The sequence below is a fragment of the Manis pentadactyla genome, chromosome 10 (assembly GCF_030020395.1).
Source record: "Manis pentadactyla isolate mManPen7 chromosome 10, mManPen7.hap1, whole genome shotgun sequence".
Classification (NCBI taxonomy): Eukaryota; Metazoa; Chordata; class Mammalia; order Pholidota; family Manidae; genus Manis; species Manis pentadactyla.
Genome location: NC_080028.1, coordinates 56325021 through 56346030, shown reverse-complemented (window position 1 = coordinate 56346030; position 21010 = coordinate 56325021). Strand labels below are relative to the sequence as shown.

The following is a 21010-nucleotide window of genomic DNA, read 5'->3' as shown; positions in this document are numbered from 1 at the left end:
AGACTAAAGTGCACAATAAAGTATCCATTTTATCTGGCATAATTACATTTCAAAACGATCAGAAAGGAACACAAGAAATGTTCAAGGAAATGTTCCGATTCATGATAACATCATGACTGTTTAGAATGAATACAGAATGCATAATTTTCTTATAAATTAGTAATGGGATGTACTGAGTTCACTGTATTAGATTAGATTCCATTACTGCGAAACCAAGCTCTTAACAGCCATACTGGTCTCCACATTTCCGAATGAATTAAAAGGCTTCCAACAAGCTTCCTTTCCAACACAGGAAATCCTGTTGGAGTCCCCTCTACAAGTATGTGTCATGCTCACAGCCTTTCATTTTGCAACCCTTTAAAAGGCCAACATTAGCTGTACTTCACAGGAAGTTCTTCCTTTATTCCCTCAATAGTTCATAGGATAAACTTGAAGGTCAGCATAAATTGAGCTGTGTTTTCTTATCACAGTGAAGCAGCTGTGCGGAGGGTGAGCCGCCACCACCCCATGGACCCAAACCTTTCCTTTTCTCGTCTTTGAAATGTACTCAGCTTGAGGTGAGTGGGCCTTCTATGTCTTCTTGTTCTGATTTCTGTATTAATTATCTAGAAATACCTTTGAAAATCATCAAGGAGCAAACAATCTATTTCCCCTTCCCCAATCCAAAACCAAATGCTAACCAAAATGAAATCTGCAGAAAGATTTGTATTAGTTAACTATGGTCTCAAATTGAATTTGAGGCTCAGAATAAAGACACATGAAAATGCAATGTATTGAAATTTAATGAAGAAGAATTTTACCAAGTGGAGAACACCATCATTTTAGTAGGACTGTGGGAAATGATGCTATTTTAAGACACATATGAAATAGCAGGTGAAGTGAATTGAGGTTGTTACCAAAGGAATTTTTGAGAGCATATTCAAGAGCTACTGCCTAAATAGAAGGTTCACAGATTCCTTTTAGAGGAGTTTTTTCACCTCCCATAAACTGTGCACAGATGTCATTGATGAGAGTGAAAATATCCCTGGCTGCATATATTGTTCCAGAGCACATTAGCCTGATTCCCAAACAAACATGGTCTTCTCAACATTTACAACTATGGAAACCACCTCAAAATAGTCCACATTCTAGTAATAGGCCCTATGGTGATCAGATCCTTTATTTAAAAGCAGAAAATCTGCCCTTGTCAAAATGGACGAGTCAAGGGTTCATACACATTACAAAAGAGTTAGTAACTCATGATGCTAATTTCTTCCTCAACATTAAGATTCTGTTATGTGAAGAGAGCTCCATCAGATCAGTCCATGCTTTCTGCCGTCCTCCAGAATGCTGCCACACTGAGGTCTCACGGAGAAGTTCACACATGTTCCTTGGGAACAGGGTTCTTGAATGCACACTCTTCCCGTCCTCTACAGTTCCTCCCCTGATGCCTGGGCATCATCTGCCCACTTCTCCAAGGCACTTACATGCCTTTGGGACTGTGCAGAGGAGAGAGGAATGTGGAATAGAACCCAGAAGCTGGTTTCCCTGAGCCAACTGATGACAGGTGTAAAGAGAAGCCCACCGCTTGCAAACCTCAGAACTATTCATGTTGCATCTTCTCTCCTTCAGGGCCTAAGATCTGCACCTAGACTTTGTACTCCTATTAGATAATCCAACTGGAATATTCTGCAATGTGGTTTCTATACTAAATACTCAATATATCATCATCCTATTCTTAACAACAATTTACTGAGTACTTACTAAGTTCTAGGCACTAGGCTAAGTACATGGGTACTACATCATTTACCTGCCACAGCAACACTATGGCATATGTTCTCTTACTGTCCCCTCTGCCCCTCTTCCCCCTCTTCTCTAGTCTTCCTGATGAAAACAAGATTGGACTCACTAAGGTCACAGTGTGGATGTGGCAGTGGTGGCAGACAGGCCAGATGTTTCCAGAGCCCATGGTCTTAAGCATTATATTACACTGAGCCTCATTAAAAAAAAAACAAAACTGAATATAGTGAAGAATAGACCTGAGGAAGACATGTGGCAGAAGGCAATGTCTTATGTTTTGATACCAAAGAGTAAAGGCACATACCAGCTGTGGTCAAGGATCAGAATTCACCATGGAGCAGGTGAATCTGAGAGGCCACCCATGCCTTGAACTAATTCATCTGAAGCAAAGAGGCAAAGACCTTCAAGTGCAACTATTTGCCAGCAGTAAGCAACAGCCCAACACCGACCTTCACATAGGCACTTCTGGGACGCCGTGAAGAAGTCCACACACATGGTAGGATACATGACATCATCTTACACAAAGCTGTCCAGGTTAAAGGACTGTCTGAGATGTTACAGCTTATAAACGGGGAATGGTGAATGTGGAGTTCAAACTCAGATCTTTAGATTCCAGATCTAGACTCACAGTTAGTGATTCCGGCATGCAAGGGATAGCACAATGCTGTCCAACAGACTTTTCTATAATGATGGCCATGATCTTTATCTGTGCTGTCCAGAGCACATCCAAATGTGGCTGTGGGATCGAGGAATTTAAGAATACATATCTTAAAATAATTTTTATTTGAATAGTCAACTATCTACCCAGAGATAGCAGCAGATCCCACAACTTATGGGCTCAGTCTTACAAGACTGCCCCCACTTCTGATGCAAATTGCAAATCCAGGCTGTCACCTGGCCATCTGAACACCTAGAGGTACTGGGAAGATAATGTTGCTGCAGAGGAAACAGAAGTTCTATGACCCTTCCCCCTACTTGGCCCAGTGCATCTCTTCCACCTGGCTGTTTTGAGTTGTGTCCCTTTCCAATAAACCAGTAATCTAGTAAGTAAACTGCTATCCTGAGTTCTGTGAACCATTCTAGCAAATGATTGGACCCAAGGAGAGGGTTCAATGGAACCCCTGTTTTATAGCTGGTTGGTCAGAAGCCTTGGTGACAACCTGGGCTTGGAACTGGCACCTGAAGTGGGAGCAGTCTTACAGGACAGAGACTTTATCCTATGGGATCTGATGCCTCTCAGGTACATAGTGTCAGAATTGAATTAAACCTTAGAACACTTAGCAGGTGTTCTAAGAATTGCTTTTAGTGTTGGAAAAATTTCCACATGTTTGGTAATCAGAAGTACTGAGAGTTGAGTATACAGTCAGGAAGAAAAACAGAATTTTCTCTTACAGTATATTGGACAATACAGGGCTTAAAGTTCCATAAACCTCTTCAACTACACTTACTATATGTGTGTATCATGAAATGTATTTTCTATGGAAGCTTGACTACTTCCACATGGATAAGCAAACGATCAGAAGCCAAAGAAAGGCTCTAATCTTGGTTTAAACATTAACTTTTATATAAAGCTAACGAGCCATATATTAAAAAGCAACAGAGTGCCTTAAACACAGTAAGTGCTCAATGAAAGTTTTTTTTAGTAAACAAATAAGGCTTTTATTTCCTAATGCACAAAAGAACTTTAACATCAGATATAACTATAGTAACAACACTAATGAGTATTAAAATCATTGAAATGTTTAGAGCCAATAAAAGTAAAATATAGCAGGCTAATCTATGTGGGGATTTGTCCAAGGTCACTTACGCAAGTCACTTGGCCTCTCCTGTTTCAGTTTTCTCTTCTGTAGAATGAAGGTACTGACCTGACCCACTGATTCCTAGCTGTTGGCAGCTGTCACATTTTAGCTGTCAGGAATGTCACGGGTACTCAGTAAACCCTGTTTAATAACTGTAGCTGAGTACAGCTTAATATGATACAATCAGATCTAGAACCTTATTCTGTTCTTTTCACTGAAATCCACTGACACCTTGCAGAGTTACTAATACAGAGAAGTACATTTTGATCTCTTCTTAGACAGGAATACGCCCCTGCTGCCTAACACATATATAATGACTTCCAAGTCCTACATTTGCAAAGCCTGGTTTTCTCCTGACAACGGAACCAGCACAGTTCTTCTCAGATCTTCAATTTCCTTATTCTTTCACTTCAGCTGAAATAAAATCTCCATTTAAACTCAGAAATGACACCCTGTTTTTAGCCGACACATACAACATATTTTTCAATAAACTAAACAATGTCTGATTGGAGAGTGGGTAGGAAAAAGCAGTCAAAATAACTATAGCAGAAAAAGACTGGGTTCACCTAGCAATAGCTTGGATATGCAGCACAGGGCTCTAAAGACCCTAATTCTGTACTTGGGTTTACCATGGTGCACTTCTAAATGCCTACATAACTGAACAGCCCAGCTCAATCTCACATGGCATGCAATCAAGGAAAATAGTGGGCCATAGCAAATAACTTCAAAGTCTTGGCACCACTTAGGTTAATAATACATAATTACTACAATTTATTTTAGCATAGTACTTTTAATTAAATGCGCTAAAGTCTATACCAACCTATTTTCAACCACAGGCAGGCATTATGCACTCTGAAGAGAAGCATCTAGAGCGCGCCTTTTTTCAGAAAGTATGCCTCACCTCGGTAACAGTTCCTGTAAACACTGGCTTAGAGTGAGACGCAGCTTCTTCCTAAGCCGACCTTCAGAGATAAGATTCAAAGAGTGAGCTGTACGTTTTAAAGAACTGCTCACTTACCATAATGGCTTTGCCAATCAGGTGCTATAAACTTTCCATGATGTGCCCTCATGCACTAAAAAAAAGCAAAAGAACACGGCAAAGATCATGGGCTGGGGAAACATCACCTTTATTCTGTTAAAATATACCCAAATGTGAAAAACATACCAACATTGCTTGTAAATTCCATTCGTTAAACTCAAAAGAGAAAACGAGAGGCGAACATTCTGATTGAATATCATGACTTAATGGCATTTGTTTAGAATATTTTCCTATCGCTTTCTTAATGAAAATGGTAACAATGATTTGGTGTGAACAGTGATTCAGGGTTACATATTTTATGACTTCATTACTTTTAGGGGCTGTTTTTCACTAACCCTATTTGAGATTAAACCATAGTACTTAGATATATGGCAGTAACCACCAGCTAAACTAAAAATTTAACATGTAAAAATGGTTGACCCTGAAGTTTAGGACTGGAAGTGGTAAGAGGATGGTTACTTTTCATTATAAGTTCTTTTATCTTTTTTCAGTTATGTGCATATACTACTTTGATAAATAGTTGTTGTTTCTCAAGTTACAAGACTGAATTTTGGAATTGTCTACAACAGCATTTCTGGAATAAGTTTTTTCCCTACAATCTTCATAGCCATACCATACTTCAATTTTTTCAGTGTGTAGCACAGATTTACCACCTTTGTCAATTGTTTTTTTGGAAAATACTAATAATCTTCAAGCATTAACAACCCATCAGTGGCTTCAATCCATTCAATAAACATTCCCTCTACATCACCTCCATGGGAAGAGACCTTACTTGGTACTAGGGACACAGTGATCATTAGAAGGAGGAATCCTGCCCAGGTGTGAGCGCCTGCACTGAGTAAGAGAAATGTGGGCCAGACACAGAAGGGCTCCAGAAGAGGGGTGATCAACTTTGATGGGGGGGCCAAAAAGAAGCTCAAGAGAAATGGGTGAATGGAAGACTTCGTATATGGAGATTATGGAAACAACAGTGAGGAATCAAGAGATTGGGTAGGTCCGTCTCTTCTAGAATAGGTATGCAGGGAGCAAGCAAAAACACCTGGAAGGACAGGCAGGGAAACCAAGGGAGCAGGTGCTCATCATCAGAGGAGCGTACTCGGCCGCCAGCAACTCAGCTGTGAAGGTGCAGGCCCCTGGGTGTTGGCAGCAGGGGGGCGGAGAGGTGCTGAAGGCCTCCATAGTGTGCTGGAGAGACCCACAACCACAAATGGGAGTCACACGGGTCCAGAGAGTGCAGGTCTAGCAGGCGGCCTGACCCTGTAGAAGACCAAAGGCTTCTGTAGAGGGAATGAAAAGAATATGGAACCAGAAATGACCCCAAATAGCCAAAGCAATCCTGAAAGGGAAGGATAAAGCAGGGGGGATCTCGCTTCTCAACTTCAAGCTCAACTACAAAGCCACAGTAATCAAGACAATTTGGTACTGGCAAAGAACAGAACAATAGACTAATGGAACAGAATACAGAGCCCAGATATAAACTCAAGCATATACAGTCAATTAATATACAATAAAGGAGCCATGGGCATACAATGGGGAAATGAAAGCCTCTTCAACAGCTGGTGTTGGCAAAACTGGACAACTACATGTAAGAGAATGAAACTGGATTATTTTCTAACTCCATACACAAAAGTAAACTTGAAATTGATCAAAGACCTGAATGTAAGTCATAAAACCATAAAACTCTTAGAAGAAAATATAGGCAAAAATCTCTTGAATATACACATGAGCAACTTTTTCCTGAATGCATCTCCTCGGGCAAGGGAAATAAAAGCAAAAATCAACAAGTGGGACTGGACTATATATATATCAAACTAAAAAGCTTCTGTACAGCAAAGACACCATCAGCAGAACAAAAAGGCATCCTTCAGTATGGGAGAATATATTTGTAAGTGACATATCCAGTAACAGGTTAACATCCAAAATATATAAAGAACTCACACCCCTCAACACCCAAAAAGCAAACAACCCCATTAAAAAATGGGTGGAGGATATGAACAGACAATTCTCCAAAGAGGAAATTCAGATGGCCAACAGGCAGTTGAAAAGATGTGCCATATCGCTAATTATCAGGGAAATGCAAATTAAAATCACAATGAGATACCACCTCACACCAGTTAGGATGGCCACCATCCAAAAGACAAACAACAACAAATGTTGGCGAGGCTGTGGAGAAAGGGAAACCCTCCTGCACTGCTGGTGGGAATGTAAGTTAGTTCAACCATTGTGGAAAGCAGTATGGAGGTTCCTCAAAAAACTGAAAATAGAAATACCATCTGACCCAGGAATTCCACTCCTAGGAATTTATCCAAAGAAAACAAGATCCCAGACTCAAAAAGACATATGCACCCTTATGTTTATTGCAGCACTATTTACAATAGCCAAGTTATGGAAGCAACCTAAGTGTCCTAAGTGTCCATCAGTAGATAAATGGATAAAGAAGATGTGGTACATACACACAATGGAATATTATTCAGCCGTAAGAAGAAAACAAATCCTACCATTTGCAGCAACATGGTTGGAGCTAGAGGGTATTATACTCAGTGAAATAAGCCAGGTGGAGAAAGACAAGTATCAAATGATTTCACTCATCTGTGGAGTATAAGAACAAAGCAAAAACTGAAGGAACAAAACAGCAGTAGACTCACAGAACCCGAGAATGGACTAACAGTTACCAAAGGGAAAGGGACTGGGGAGGATTGGTGGAAGTGAGGGATAAGGGAAAAAGGGACATTACGATTAGCACACATAATGTAGTGAGGTTGGGGGGACATGGAGAAGACAGTATAACACAGATAAGACAAGTAGTGATTCTGTAACAGCTTATTACACTGATGGACAGTGACTGTAATGGGGTATGTGGTGGCAACTTGATAATGGGGGGAGTCTAGTAACCATAATGTTGCTCATATAACTGTATATGAATGATAATGAAATAACAACAAAAGTAATAGAAACAAATGAAAAGTAAAACAAAACATAGAGTTCATCAATAAAACTGAAAACATTTGGTTCTTTGGAAATACCAGTATAATAGACAAAGTTTCTACAAGTGTGATGAAGGACAGAGAAGACTAATATATAAAATAAAAGAGAAATTGGTCTGGTTGAACTGGATGATCTCTCCCAGGATAGATGCCCAATGAATGCATATACTGAAGGAAGAGGGTGTGCAGGCCTCATGGATAGCTCTCCAGCAGCCACTCCCATCTCCCCTTTCAGGAAAGCAGGCACTGCCTCCCATAAAAAGAGCTGAAAATGGCAGGTTCTCACTTTCCCTTTTGCAGCTCTCACTTTGCAGCTACAGTTGCCACATGACCAATTCTGGCCAATGAAGGAAAGAGAGAACCAAAAGCCCTGTCACTGACTGTCCCACCTGTGGGGGATGCTAACAAAACTCCATGAGTTTGAAGTTATTACCTTAATTAGTGGTCTCCATTATGAAGTTTCTGGGCAATGGCACACCTAAAAAATGAGGATGGATTTGAGCCCATACTCTTAACCCAAACATTACCCAATCCAAAATAGAAAATACCCATATTCTCCACCTGCCCCCAAGTTCACACAAGAGTCAGCAGCATGTGTAAGGCTAAAGCCTAGGTATATCAGCTAGAAGTTCTCTTCAGTGGCTAGTAAGAGAGACTGGACATAACACACAAAAAAAACAAAAACCAAAAAAACCCACAATGGAATATTATTCAGCCTAAGAAGAAAACAATCCTACCATTTGCAGCAACATAGATGGAGCTAGAGGGTATTATGCTCAGTGAAATAAGCCTGGCAGAGAAAGACAAGTACCAAATGATTTCCCTTATTTGTGGAGTATAACAACAAAGCAAAACTGAAGGAACAAAACAGCAGCTGACTCACTGACTCCAAGAAGGGACTACTGGTTACCAAAGGGGAGGGGTGGGGGAGAAGGAGATTGAGGGGTTTTATGATTGGTACACATAGTGTGTGGGGGATCATGGGGAAGACAGTGTATCACAGAGGAGACAAGTACTGACTCTGTGGTATCTTTCTACACTGATGGACAGTGACTGCAGTGGGGTAAGGGGGGTACTTGATAATATGGGTGAATGTAGTAACCACAATGTTGCTCATGTGAAACCTTCATAAGAGTTCATATCATATCAATCTAATCAAGAGTATCGTATCAATGATACCTTAATAAAAAAATGAAAAGAAGGTAGAGCTAAGCAAGGTCTTTACCTCTTCCCCATCTGGGAGAGTGCAGACCTTTCCTCAGAAAAGGCCCAAGGATGTGTTATTCCTGGGGAGGAAAGGAGGAGGCAGGAGCATCTAGGAAGGTTGAAAGGCTGGGGCATTAATTACAGCGGAACCAGTTTTCCACAGGGACCAGTAGAAGAGGACAGGAAGGGACAGAGCAGACAGCCACTCAGGGAGGACTGCATCCTGCCTTCCATCTGAGGATGGCACTGACCAGCCTCGTGGACCCGCTGTGACCACAGCTTTTATTCTGCAGGGGTGGTTGTGCGGAGAGGCCTTTCCAAGTGGAGTGACACAGGCCTGTCCAAGTGGAGTGACTTAGGCCTGATCTGCTCTCCCAGAGCATCGGGATGTGGGGCATTGCAGAGGTGGGAAGTGACTGAGGGGGCACAGGCAGAGGCCACCCTACTAGCTTAACCATATACGGCTCATTCCTCTAAACAGTTCCTATTTCAATGGTCAGCCACTTACATAACTTCTCACAATCAGCACAGAGGGGCTTCACCCCGTCATGAGCTGTGCTTTTGACCAAAATGTGAGATGCAGCACTGTTTTGTGGCAGAATTACCTAACAATGTAGGCCCAGTCTCATCCTCCCTGGGTAAAAATGGAAGACAGTGATGTGTGCCTGAAAAGCTGGCAAGTTGCCAACTCTCTTCACTTCAGGCAGAATTTTTTTCATTCCATAAAAAAGTTTTCCTATTCAGAGAGACAAGAAATACGCCATTAAGAGCTCAGCACTAGTTCTAGAGAAGGAAAAGCTTCTGTCAAGTTTACCCTGTGGTGGAAGAAGATGAAAGCCCAGTGGGATACAATGCCTTGGACACGTTAACTCTGACTTTGTACATCTCGTACTTTACAGCAAACCAAAACACTAAAGAAAAATCTCCATGTCGTGAACAAGATGAGCTCATGTCTGAAGGGACTGTACTTCAAGCAAGGGCCAGTCTCTATAAACAGAAACTAAATCCATAAAGACACAAGTTGAAAAAGCTACAATAATCTCAACACTACTAAGGGCAACAGATAAAAACCTCAGGATCTCCATACAGAGCTCTAGAGTCCCTGTGGAAAGTCAGACCAAGACTGGAGGAATGTGTGTAAAAGGCTGACGACCCGGCAGCTGTCCTTGGAGAAGAGAAGACAAGTGATAACAGGGAATTGCAAGATAGTGACCGTGCCAGTGAACCGGCATGAGGAGCCAGGAGGAAACTGACAGCTGCTGTAAAGTTCAGCGTGCATTTCAACACCCTGAGAGAGAGAAAAATCAACTCTACACCAACATTTCCTAGAGGAGAGGACCCTCAGCAGAGCAGACCAATCATCTCAGAAGTCTTCGGACTGTGTGGGCCTCCACAGAAAGTGAAGTTTGAAATCATCAGAGGGAAGGAATGAAATGACTGAACATTGTCCAGAAGAAATAGAGCATGTTGGGCTATCACCTTATAGAGAACAGATCATGACTTCAAGAAAGAGGAGAAGTTCTGGAGCCGATGACAAGATGGCTCATGAGGATAAGGAGCTGGAAACCTTAAAAAGCTATTCATAGACCTTGAAGAAAGTGGGAAAGAACCATTTCTTACTGTTCCTTGGACTAAAGGCTCATTGATACTGGCTGAGGATGTGGGAGGCTGAACGAAACCTCATCTCAAGAAGGAGCCTGCAGACCTAACCCAGCTCAACGGCGATTACACTTGAGCTTCTAAAGCGGATCCCCGTCCACCTGATGAGCTAGGTGGCATGCCTGTACCCGTCCTTGGGCACTGGCTGCTACTTCTTTGGAGGCAGGAGGGTCTCACACGCTTCTCCTCAGATTCCCTCCTTAAGCTTTCTCTTCTTCCTCCATTACCACATCCCATGGTTCCAATGGATCCAAATGGGGCATTTATGGCAAGAGGATTTCCTCTTCCTCTCCCCGTTCCTGAAAGATCAACCCTGTCCATGCATCACCCCGCTACTCCCGAGATATCCTTACGCTGACAATGCAAGCAAGCTATTTGGGGGTCACCATGCTCTCCACATGACCCCACTGGTCAAAATCCTGACATACAAGAGAGGGCCTTAGGCCATTTTGCATTTTTTTATTGTGAAGGACTTTTGAATTATTTATCTTTAGTAAACAAAAGCTGTAACATAAGTGTGTTTACTTTTGCTCAAATTGTAACTTGCTATAAATTTTACAGTTTTTAGTTAAAAGAGACACTTTAAATTATTCACATTGTATCATACATTGTAGAAAATAAAAGCAGCAAATCTGAATCTGATTAGCCAGACCAGTATTCCCTCAACAATATATTATCCATAAGCAGTTCAGCTACCTATTCAGGACATCTGAAGTGGCAAAATATTTTTCTTCCTGCCAATGGTGCTACGTGGCCAGTAGTAGAAAAAAAGTGAAAGTTCACTGGTGGCCTCCATCTAACAGTTGATTTTAAAAATCTACTTGCACAACGTGGGATTCAAAACTAACATATTCAACTCTGACATGTAAAAATCTCTGACTAATGCTCTCAATACTTCCTACAGTATGCATTCAAAAGGCCTTCCTTTACACGAATTGTCAAAACAGAGGTATCTCTTGTTGAATGATGAGAAAGCCCTGGGTAGGGTTGTCAGTGTGAAGATTCTGGTTCTAGAGACATTTTCAAATGTTCAACAATTCTGTATGTGCAAAATGTCATCTACTTTCAGTCAGAATTTTTTTTTTGTAACTTTCAATTTAGGAAGACGTTTGGTCATAAGAACGAGAACAGTTGCAGTTTGTGTTAGTCTACCATATGGAACACTCCAAACAAAAAAATATGGTTTCCTTCTAACTCTGGGTTAAAAGACTTACCTTCGTAAATTACCTCTGCTACTCTTGAAATAGCCTGTATCAAGAGAAACTTTGAGAATAATCTGACATGGACAAAGGACTGAAACAAAGAAACAGCCCTACAATTTAATCAACTGAGCTGTGTTCAATCACACCTCCATTTGCCTGCTAAGTCTTTCATTCTGCTTTGAAAACTTCATGAAAATGAAGACTCTCAGGATTAAACGGCCTGACTCTGAGAATAACAGCATTGGCAGGTGGGCCCACAGCATGGCAGGCTGTCCTCCTGACTGTGAAGGCTAACTCTGCAATCAGCCAATGAGCGAGATCTGCACTCACCTGGGTTGTCACTGAATATCTCAGCATACACTTCAGAGACCTGTGATGATCTCTGGTGATCCCCTTAGAGGATCACAGAAGTTTCTGCTGCTGACTTCCCACTGGCCTCAAGTTTCTTTATGAAGTGTCTACAAAATGTCATGGACTAAGAGTTTCAAGAGAGTTGTTCTTGGTCTTCTTGTAGACCTACCTAATTAATATGTGGGTACCAAAACAGAAAACCAAGAGACCCTGTTTGTTAGGCCATCTAGGAAGTTAATTAACTTACAAAGCAGTTACTTGATTTTAACAAACATTTTGTAAATAAATTCAATGAATCTGTGAGCTACAGTAAAAGACATGCTTAGATTCAGTATAACTGTTTAATGTCCATCATTCTGAGCAATTAGAGTGAATAACAGATGTTTGGCCTTTTAAAATGTTAATGACAAAAACCTTTTAGCAACATTATCAACATTGGAAAGTGAAGGGAAAATAGAGCCATCCTTAATTCCAACACTATTACATAGCTATTATTCATCTATTCATCATAAAATGAGTAATTTACTTAGTTATATGCATGTATATACAACTACATACTCTAATTTTTCATTTATTTTCTATATTGCTAGGTTTCCTGATGTTTTCTAATACTATATTCCATTGAATTAGTAGAACTTCATATAATATGATTTGCTGCGGGTTTTTTGCTAGGGTTTTAGTAACTTCTTTTAATAAACTGTAAACCACCTCTCAATATTAAGTGTTAAAAAATTAAAAATAAGGAACAAAAGGGCAGAAGACTCACAAAGTCCAAGAATGGACTAGTGGTTCCCAAAGGGGAGGGGTGGGAAAGGGTGGCTGGGGAGGGAGGGAGAAGGGGATTGATGGGTATTATGATTAGCACACATAGTGTTGGGGAGATCATGGGGAAGAGAGGGTAGCATGGGGAAGACAAGTAGGGATTCTGCGGCATCTTACTACACTGATGGACAGTGACTGCAATGGGGTATGGGGGGACTAGATAATATGGATGAATGTAGTAACCACATTGTTTTTCATGTGAAACCTTCATAAGAGTGTATATCAATGATAACTTAATATAAATAAATAAAATTAAAAATGACTTATCTCAAGAATTCCAGAGGAATAAATTAATATACATATATTACACATAAATTAATATACATATATATATAATAGTTTAAGAAGGGCAAGAGATACGTCAAATTAGCACTCTGCATATTTAAGTAGTTTTCACATACAAATGTTATTGGTGCTCTGAAGTCTGTCATTTCTTTTCTAAAGTGTCATGAGCCTGACAAATAATATACACACATTAAGGGGTAATAATGAATGCTAAAGAAATACTGGCACCACTAAGTGCTTTACAGGAACTATCTCATTTAATCTTCATAATAATTTATGTCTCCATACTATTATTACCCCCATTATTCAAGGAGCATGAGCCTAAAAGAGGTCCAGTAACTGGAATGAGGTCATACAGCTGGGGTGGGAATCCAAACATCCTAATCCAAAGCCGGCATGTAGTCAATATGCTATAAACTTTACTGGTCCCCCAGACAATACATAACCACAAAAGCTCATCTATTAATTATAATCTATCAACTTATTTTACTAAATTCTTTTCTCTCACAAATGATTGTTACCATGCAAATGAAATTCTGATCCCCTTATCTGTCCCCATCACACAGTGCTATTATTCTGTACATGCACCATAAAATATCCATCAATGGTTACTGTAATGCATCAATGACCCAAAATGTTCCATGCAAATGCTTTGATACACTGCAGCCCAGTCGTATGTTCACAGACCATTGTGTCTACTCCAGAAAATTACAATCCATAATCTCAAGAGCTCAAAGCCATTGAATTTCAACCAAGGTAAGGTATGGCCCTGAGAGATTCCAGAAGGCCCATGTGACAGCTGTGAAGGTGGTAGCACTGCTCTTGGCTGCTTTCCTATGAAGCTATTACACAATCAGCACCAAAAATGAGGGATGAGAAAAACAGTTGGCTTCCCAAAATACACAGTACATGTTCTTTTGCATTATAGGCATTGAAAACACGCTGACAGCAATGTGTTGTTCTGGAGTGACCCCCTTCTCCTCCCTCAGCCCTCCCAATTTGGTTTTATTTTTTAGACGGACCCTAGCACAGTGAAGAGTGTGCAGATAAAGGATGTCAGGCTGGGGAGAGGCCTGGATAACATCACCCACTCTTTCATTAGCACATCAATACATTTTCAAGGTGCACCTAGGCTATGCCAGGAGCTAAGGAGCCAAAAATAATGAAATAGTTCATTTATGTAAAAACCACAGTTCCGTGGGGAGGAGTCACAGAAAATAATGGCACTATAATATGTGGTTTAACAGAGGTAATGGGAGGTGCCATCAGATCAGACACGATGGAAGGGAAACTGAGGACCTGGGATTCCTACACCTCCACTCCATGAGCTCTGAGCTCTCAGGGTCAGCTCTGGAGCCACTGAGACCACCCTGTGGAAAGGCATGCTCCAGTGGAGGGCCATCTGGTCTGGAGCAAACTGTTAAGGCTCTTCTCCTATGAGAATCTCCAGTTCCCTCAATCAAATCATCTTCCATTGGAAGCAGGGGAGTTGGACTGAACATGGATTGGGGTAAGTAAAGAACTTCCATTTGCAGTTGGCAACTCTCTTTAAGTAGAAGGGACAAACTCACTGTCTATTTACTGACTAATTCTATTCAGGAGTGACTGATATTGGGTATTTTAAAAGAAATCCCACGAACAAGCTTCACCCTCTACCAGTGCTAGTATAAGCCTGCCAACTGTTTACCACCAGTCCCCAAAGAAATAAGCAGGGAAACCTGAGTAAACATTTAGAAACTTTATGTTGCTGGCTCTTATTTTTTTTAAATGGGGCTTTGACAGTAATCAAGACAATTTATTACTGGCACAAGAACAGATCCAGAGATCAATAAAACAGAATAGAGAATCCAGATACAAACCCAAACATATATGGCCAATTAATATACAATAAAGGAGCCATGGACATACAATGGGGAAATGATAGCCTCTTCAACAACTGGTGTTGGCAAAACTGGACAGGTACATGCAAGAGAATGAAACTGGATTATTGTCTAACCCCATACACAAAAGTAAACTAGATGTGGATCAAAGACCTGAACGTAAGTCATGAAACCATAAAACTCTTAAAAAAAATTAGTGAAAACTATAAGACACTCTTAAGAGAAGTTAAAGAGGACACTAACAAATGGGAACTCATCCCATGCTCCTGGCTAGGAAGAATTAATATCATCAAAATGGCCATCCTGCCCAAAGCAATATACAAATTCAATGCAATCCCTATCAAATTACCAACAGCATTCTTCAATGAAATGGAACAAATAGTTCAAAAATTCATATGGAACCACCAAAGACCTCGAATAGCAAAAGCAATCCTGAGAAGGAAGAATAAAGTGGGAGGTATCTCGCTTCCCAACTTCAAGCTCTACTACAAAGCCACAGTAATCAAGACAATTTGGTATTGGCACAAGAACAGACCCACAGACCAGTGGAACAGATTACAGACTCCAGACATTAACCCAAACATATATGGCCAATTAATATACTATAAAGGAGCCATGGACATACAATGGGGAAAGGACAGTCTCTTCAACAGATGGTGCTGGCAAAACTTGACAGCTACATGTAATAGAATGAAACTGGATCACTGTCTAACCCCATACATGAAAGTAAATTCGAAATGGATCAAAAACCTGAATGTAAGTCATGAAACCATAAAACTCTTTGAAAAAACATAGGAAAAATCTCATGGACATAAACATGAGTGACTTCTTCATGAACATATCTCCCGGGGCAAGGGAAACAAAAGCAAAAATGAACAAGTGGAACTATATCAAGCTGAAAAGCTTCTGTACAGCAAAGGACACCATCAATAGAACAAAAAGGTATCCTACAGTATGGGAGAATATATTCATAAATGACAGATCCAAGAAAGGGCTGACATCCAAAATATATAAAGAGCTCACACACCTCAACAAACAAAAAGCAAATAATCCAATTAAAAAATGGGCAGAGGAGCTGAAAACAGTTCTCTAAAGAAGAATTTCAGATGGCCAGCAGACACATGAAAAGATGCTCCACATCACTTGTCATCAGAGAAATGCAAATTAAAACCAGAATGAGATATCACCTCACACCAGTAAGGATCGCCATCATCAAAAAGACAATCAACAACAAATGTTGGTGAGGTTGTGGAGAAAGGGGAACCCTCCTACACTGCTGGTGGAAATGTAAACTAGTTCAACCATTGTGGAAAGCAGTATGGAGGTTCCTCAAAATGCTCAAAATAGAAACACCATTTGACCCAGGAATTCCACTTCTAGGAATTTATCCTAAGAATGAAGTACTACAGTTTGAAAGACAGATGCACCCCTATGTTTATCGCTGCACTATTTACAATAGCCAAGATATGGAAGCAACCTAAATATCCATCAGTAGATGAATGGATAAAGAAGATGTGGTACATATACACAATGGAATATTATTCAGCCATAAGAAAAAAACAGATCCTGCCATTTGCAACAACATGGATGGAGCTGAGAGTATTATGCTCAGTGAAATAAGCCAAGTGGAGAAAGACAAGTACCAAATGACTTCACTCATATGTGGAGTATAAGAACAAAGGAAAACTGAAGGAACAAAACAGCAGCAGAATCACAGAACCCAAGAATGGACTAATAGTTACCTAAGGGAAAGGGACTGGGAAGGATGGGTGGGAAGGGAGGGACAAGGGCGGGGAAAAAGAAAGGGGGCATTATGATTAGCAGCGTATGGTGTGTGGGGCTACGGGGAGGGCTGTACAACACAGAGAAGACAAGTAGTGATGTTACAGCATCTTACTACGCTGATGAACAGTGACTGTGAAGGGGTATGTGGGGGGGACTTGGTGAAGGGGGAGCCTAGTAAATATAATGTTCTTCATGTAATTGTAGATTAATGACACCAAAAAAAAAAAATAGGCAAAAATCTCTTGACTATAAGTATGAGCAACTTTTTCCTGAACGCATCTCCTTGGGCAAGGGAAACAAAAGCAAAAATGAACAAATGGGACTACATCAAACTAAAAAGCATCTGTACAGCAAAGAACACCATCAGCAGAACAAAAAGACATCCTTCAGGATGGGAGAATATATTTGTAAATGACACATTTGGTTAACATCCAAAATATATAAAAAACTCACATGCCTCAGCACCTAAAAAGTAAATAACCCTATTAAAAAATGGACAGAGGATATGAACAATTCTCCAAAGAAGAAATTCAGATGGCCAACAGGCATATGAAAAGATGCTCCACATCACTAATTATCAAGGAAATGAAAATCAAAACCACAATGAGATATCACCTCACACCAGTTAGGATGGTCAACATCGGAAAAACTAGGAACAACAAATGTTGGTGAGGATGCAGAGAAAGGGGAACCCTCCTACACTGCTGATGGGAATGTAAGCTAATTCAACCATTGTGGAAAGCAATACGGAGGTTCCTCAAAATCTAAAAATAGAAATTCCATTTCACCCAGGAATTCCACTCCTAGGAATTTATCCAAAGAAAACAAGATCCCAGGTTCAAAAAGACATATGCACCCCTATGTTTATTGCAGAACTATTTACAATAGCCAAGACATGGAAGCAACCTAAGTGTCCCTCAGTAGATATATGGATAAAGATGTGGTACATACATACAATGGAATACTATTCAGCCATAAGAAGAAAACAAATTCTACCATTTGCAACAACATGGATGGAGCTAGAGGGTATTATGCTCAGTGAAATAAGCCTGGCAGAGAAAGACAAGTACCAAATGATTTCCCTCATTTTTGGAGTGTAACAACTAAGCAAAACTGAAGGAACAAAACAGCAGCAGACTCAGACTCCAAGAAAGTACTAGCGGTTACCAAAGGGGAGGGGTGAGGGAGAATGGGTGGGGAGAGAGGGAAAAAGGGATTGAGGGGTATTACGATTAGTGCATGTGGTGTGGGGGAGTGGTCATGGGAAGACAGTGTAGCACAGAGAAGACAAGTAGTGACTCTGTGGCATCTTACTACACTGATGGACAGTGACTGCAATGGGGTATGGGGGGGGGGACTTGATAATATGGGTGAATGTAGTAACCACAATATTTTTCACATGAAACCTTCATAAGAGTGTATATCAATGATATCAATGATACCTTAATAAAAAAGGGGGGGGCTTTGTATGTGTTGTTTGTTTATATCATTTTTATAATTATTTTATATTTTACAAAAACATCAATTCATGGCATTTTAGAAAAAAAATTCTTCAGCACAGAATTTGAGAGGCACTAATCCAAACAATTTTGAGTGCACTGTACACAGAATTGGATTTTCCACCTAAAAAGATAACAAGGGATGTAAATAACAAAAAAGTTCTTTAAAAAGCACAAAGCCTTCAGAATGATTCTTACCCAAGATATTAAGAACTACCGTTTACTGGGTTTATCTTTTTCAGGCACTGACCCTTGCACTTTAAGTGCATGGGCTTATTCAACCCTCACAGCAACCCAACAAAGAATTATCACTATTTCACTCACAAGAAAACAGCCCTAAGAAAGCCACACCACAAGCCAATGACTTGTGGCTGAGAGAGAGGCAGAGCCACATGGTGAACCTACTCAACTGCAAAGCTAGACTTGATTCTGTCTCATTTAACTCAAAATCTACCTCAATTATGAATAAAGAAGAGTAATGTCTAAGCTTTAAGGCAATTAAGGCCCATACCTCACTCTGTTCCCAGAGATGTGAGAGAACAAACAAGAAAAGTCAACTGTCACACAGCTTCAGCAATCAAAAGTTGACAGTTTATCCATTTAGGATCAAATACATATATATCTATAAAACCAAAAAGAATAGAGTATTGTAATGTTGATTTAGATTTGGATAAATGGATAATGAACAACTACAACTTGGAGGATAAGAATTCTTCTCCGACTTTAAAACAAGAAATAATCTGCATGAGGGTCCATGGGCCAAATCCAGCTCACAGCCTGTTTTTAAAAATACAGAACACAACCACGCCCACTAATTTATGTATTGTCTATGGCTGATTTTGGCTGCAGTGGGAGAGTAGAGCATTTGTGACAAAGACCATAGACCTACAAACCCAAAACTGTTTGCTATCTGCCTTCTTAACAGGCAAGTTTGTTGGCCCCTGCCCACTATATCAGTGAGATAAGCAACAGAGCACAGATCATGAACCAACAGAGTAAACTCCAATCTCATTTTAGCCATTTCCAAGCATCTGAGTGGTCAAATCTTCTCTAACATTGCTTTTAGATAAAGAGAGCTGACCTGCATTCTGGGTATTTTTTTCCTTTGTCAAGTTTTTAAAGAACAGGGTACCTACCCGCAAATCCTCCCACTGAGAGTAGTGCAAGGTGAAGGGTGTTAAATAACCCACAACATAAAGCAGTACCGTCATCAACTGCAGAAGAGCAGTGGATAAGAATCATCATTGACTCCAGGCATATAGTTTTAGAACTTTCCACATATGAAGGTGAGGCCACGGAGGCCCACTAAGATCCAGTTATCTCATCAGAATGATGGTGACTAAGCAATGTGACAGTGACTTAGCACTAAACTAAGCTAAGTGTGCATCTAGAATTTGATCTAAACACTCCCTGACTCGAAGCTCACCCTCCCAATCACTTCTCTCTACTTTGGACAAATGACGGCAAGCACGTGAATTAATCTAAATTAATCTAAATTATCCTTAAAATGTAAAGTAACCAGATATACTCAAATTTTATAAAATGAGCATTTGTTAGTATTTTAGACAATCAAAATGAAGTAACCAGATGTTTGTAACATTACTAAAGTCTGTGAAAGCAAATGTTTCACCACTGACAATTTTATTTACTTAAATAAGTCCATGTTTCTGTTTTAAAAAAAAGTGACTGAGACACATCTTAATTACAGGCTTTTTTCTGTTCTAATAAGAACTATGTTTTCCCATTAGATTATACTTTCCAGAAGAACAATGCATGTTTAAATATTTCTGAAAGGAAAAATACCTTTTAGCGGGTTTCTGTTTGCAAAGAAGAAAGCACTGGCAGAGAGTCAAGTTCTACCAAAATACATACACACACACCAAATAAGTACAGATTACAAAACTAAAGAGACATTCCCATCCATTATTTTCATTTTCAACACTGCTCTACTTTAGGAGGAGCTATTCAAGGTCAAAAGCCTGGTTCATATAAAGAAAGGTTCTTTAATAATTTCCAAGCAGTTAAGTTTGCAGTCAACCAAAATGATATAAATGACAGTGAGAAAATACATAAGGAAAATTTTATTTGATCCTAAAAAGCTAAAATACTCTAGTCGGTTATCTATTTTTTGCATAAACAATAAATTAACTGAATCACACTTGTCTTCAAAGTCAATTTTGACATACATCATTCTGTTTCTCACATAGGATATGGACTACTGCTAAGTGGTAAAAAATGCCTCGAATTTTGTAGTATTTAAACACAATTTTTCTCCATCAGAGGATTATATACTTTTTGGAATATGAGTTGCATAAACACTGTAATGTCACTGTTAAACAGATTTGCAGGGTCATAAATATTCAAATTATGTAATAAAGACAGTATAAGTGGCTGATAAAATATGATTCATTTACAGCAGCTTAGCAGGTTTTTCCAAATGCTACTTCCCCTAACAGGCTGAGGTCCTGACTGCATTAAGCTTCCTGATTATTCTTTCTATCCTATGGTACTTCAACACTATTTGTGAGATTCCAAAAATTATCAAGTGGATTGTAAGGTCTTTTGAAGTTCACAAGGTCTGTGGTTCATGACTTTCCCAGGTGCCCATGTTTTTTGAGTTCATATTTCTGAATTTCTTGTATTTCCAAAAATAATAGTTACATTCCAATTCTGCAGTCTTTCCAGTTTGTAACTTTAAACTGACACCTGTGGCAAAAGGT

The 21010-nt window shown here is 39.9% G+C and overlaps 1 protein-coding gene across 7 annotated transcripts in view; it reads right to left on the bottom strand.

Moving 5' to 3' along the window:
* SRGAP1 (SLIT-ROBO Rho GTPase activating protein 1) overlaps positions 1 to 21010 on the bottom strand; it is a 281990-nt gene that overhangs the window by 235890 nt on the left and 25090 nt on the right. For 5 of the 7 annotated variants that reach the window (XM_036894920.2, XM_036894915.2, XM_036894919.2 and 2 more), the window contains exon 2: positions 4597 to 4651. The exons of the other annotated variants lie outside the window; for them this stretch is intronic. In XM_036894920.2, the coding sequence (XP_036750815.2) occupies positions 4597 to 4651 (55 nt within the window). The remainder of the gene's footprint in view (positions 1 to 4596; positions 4652 to 21010) is intronic. 7 annotated transcript variants of the gene reach the window in all.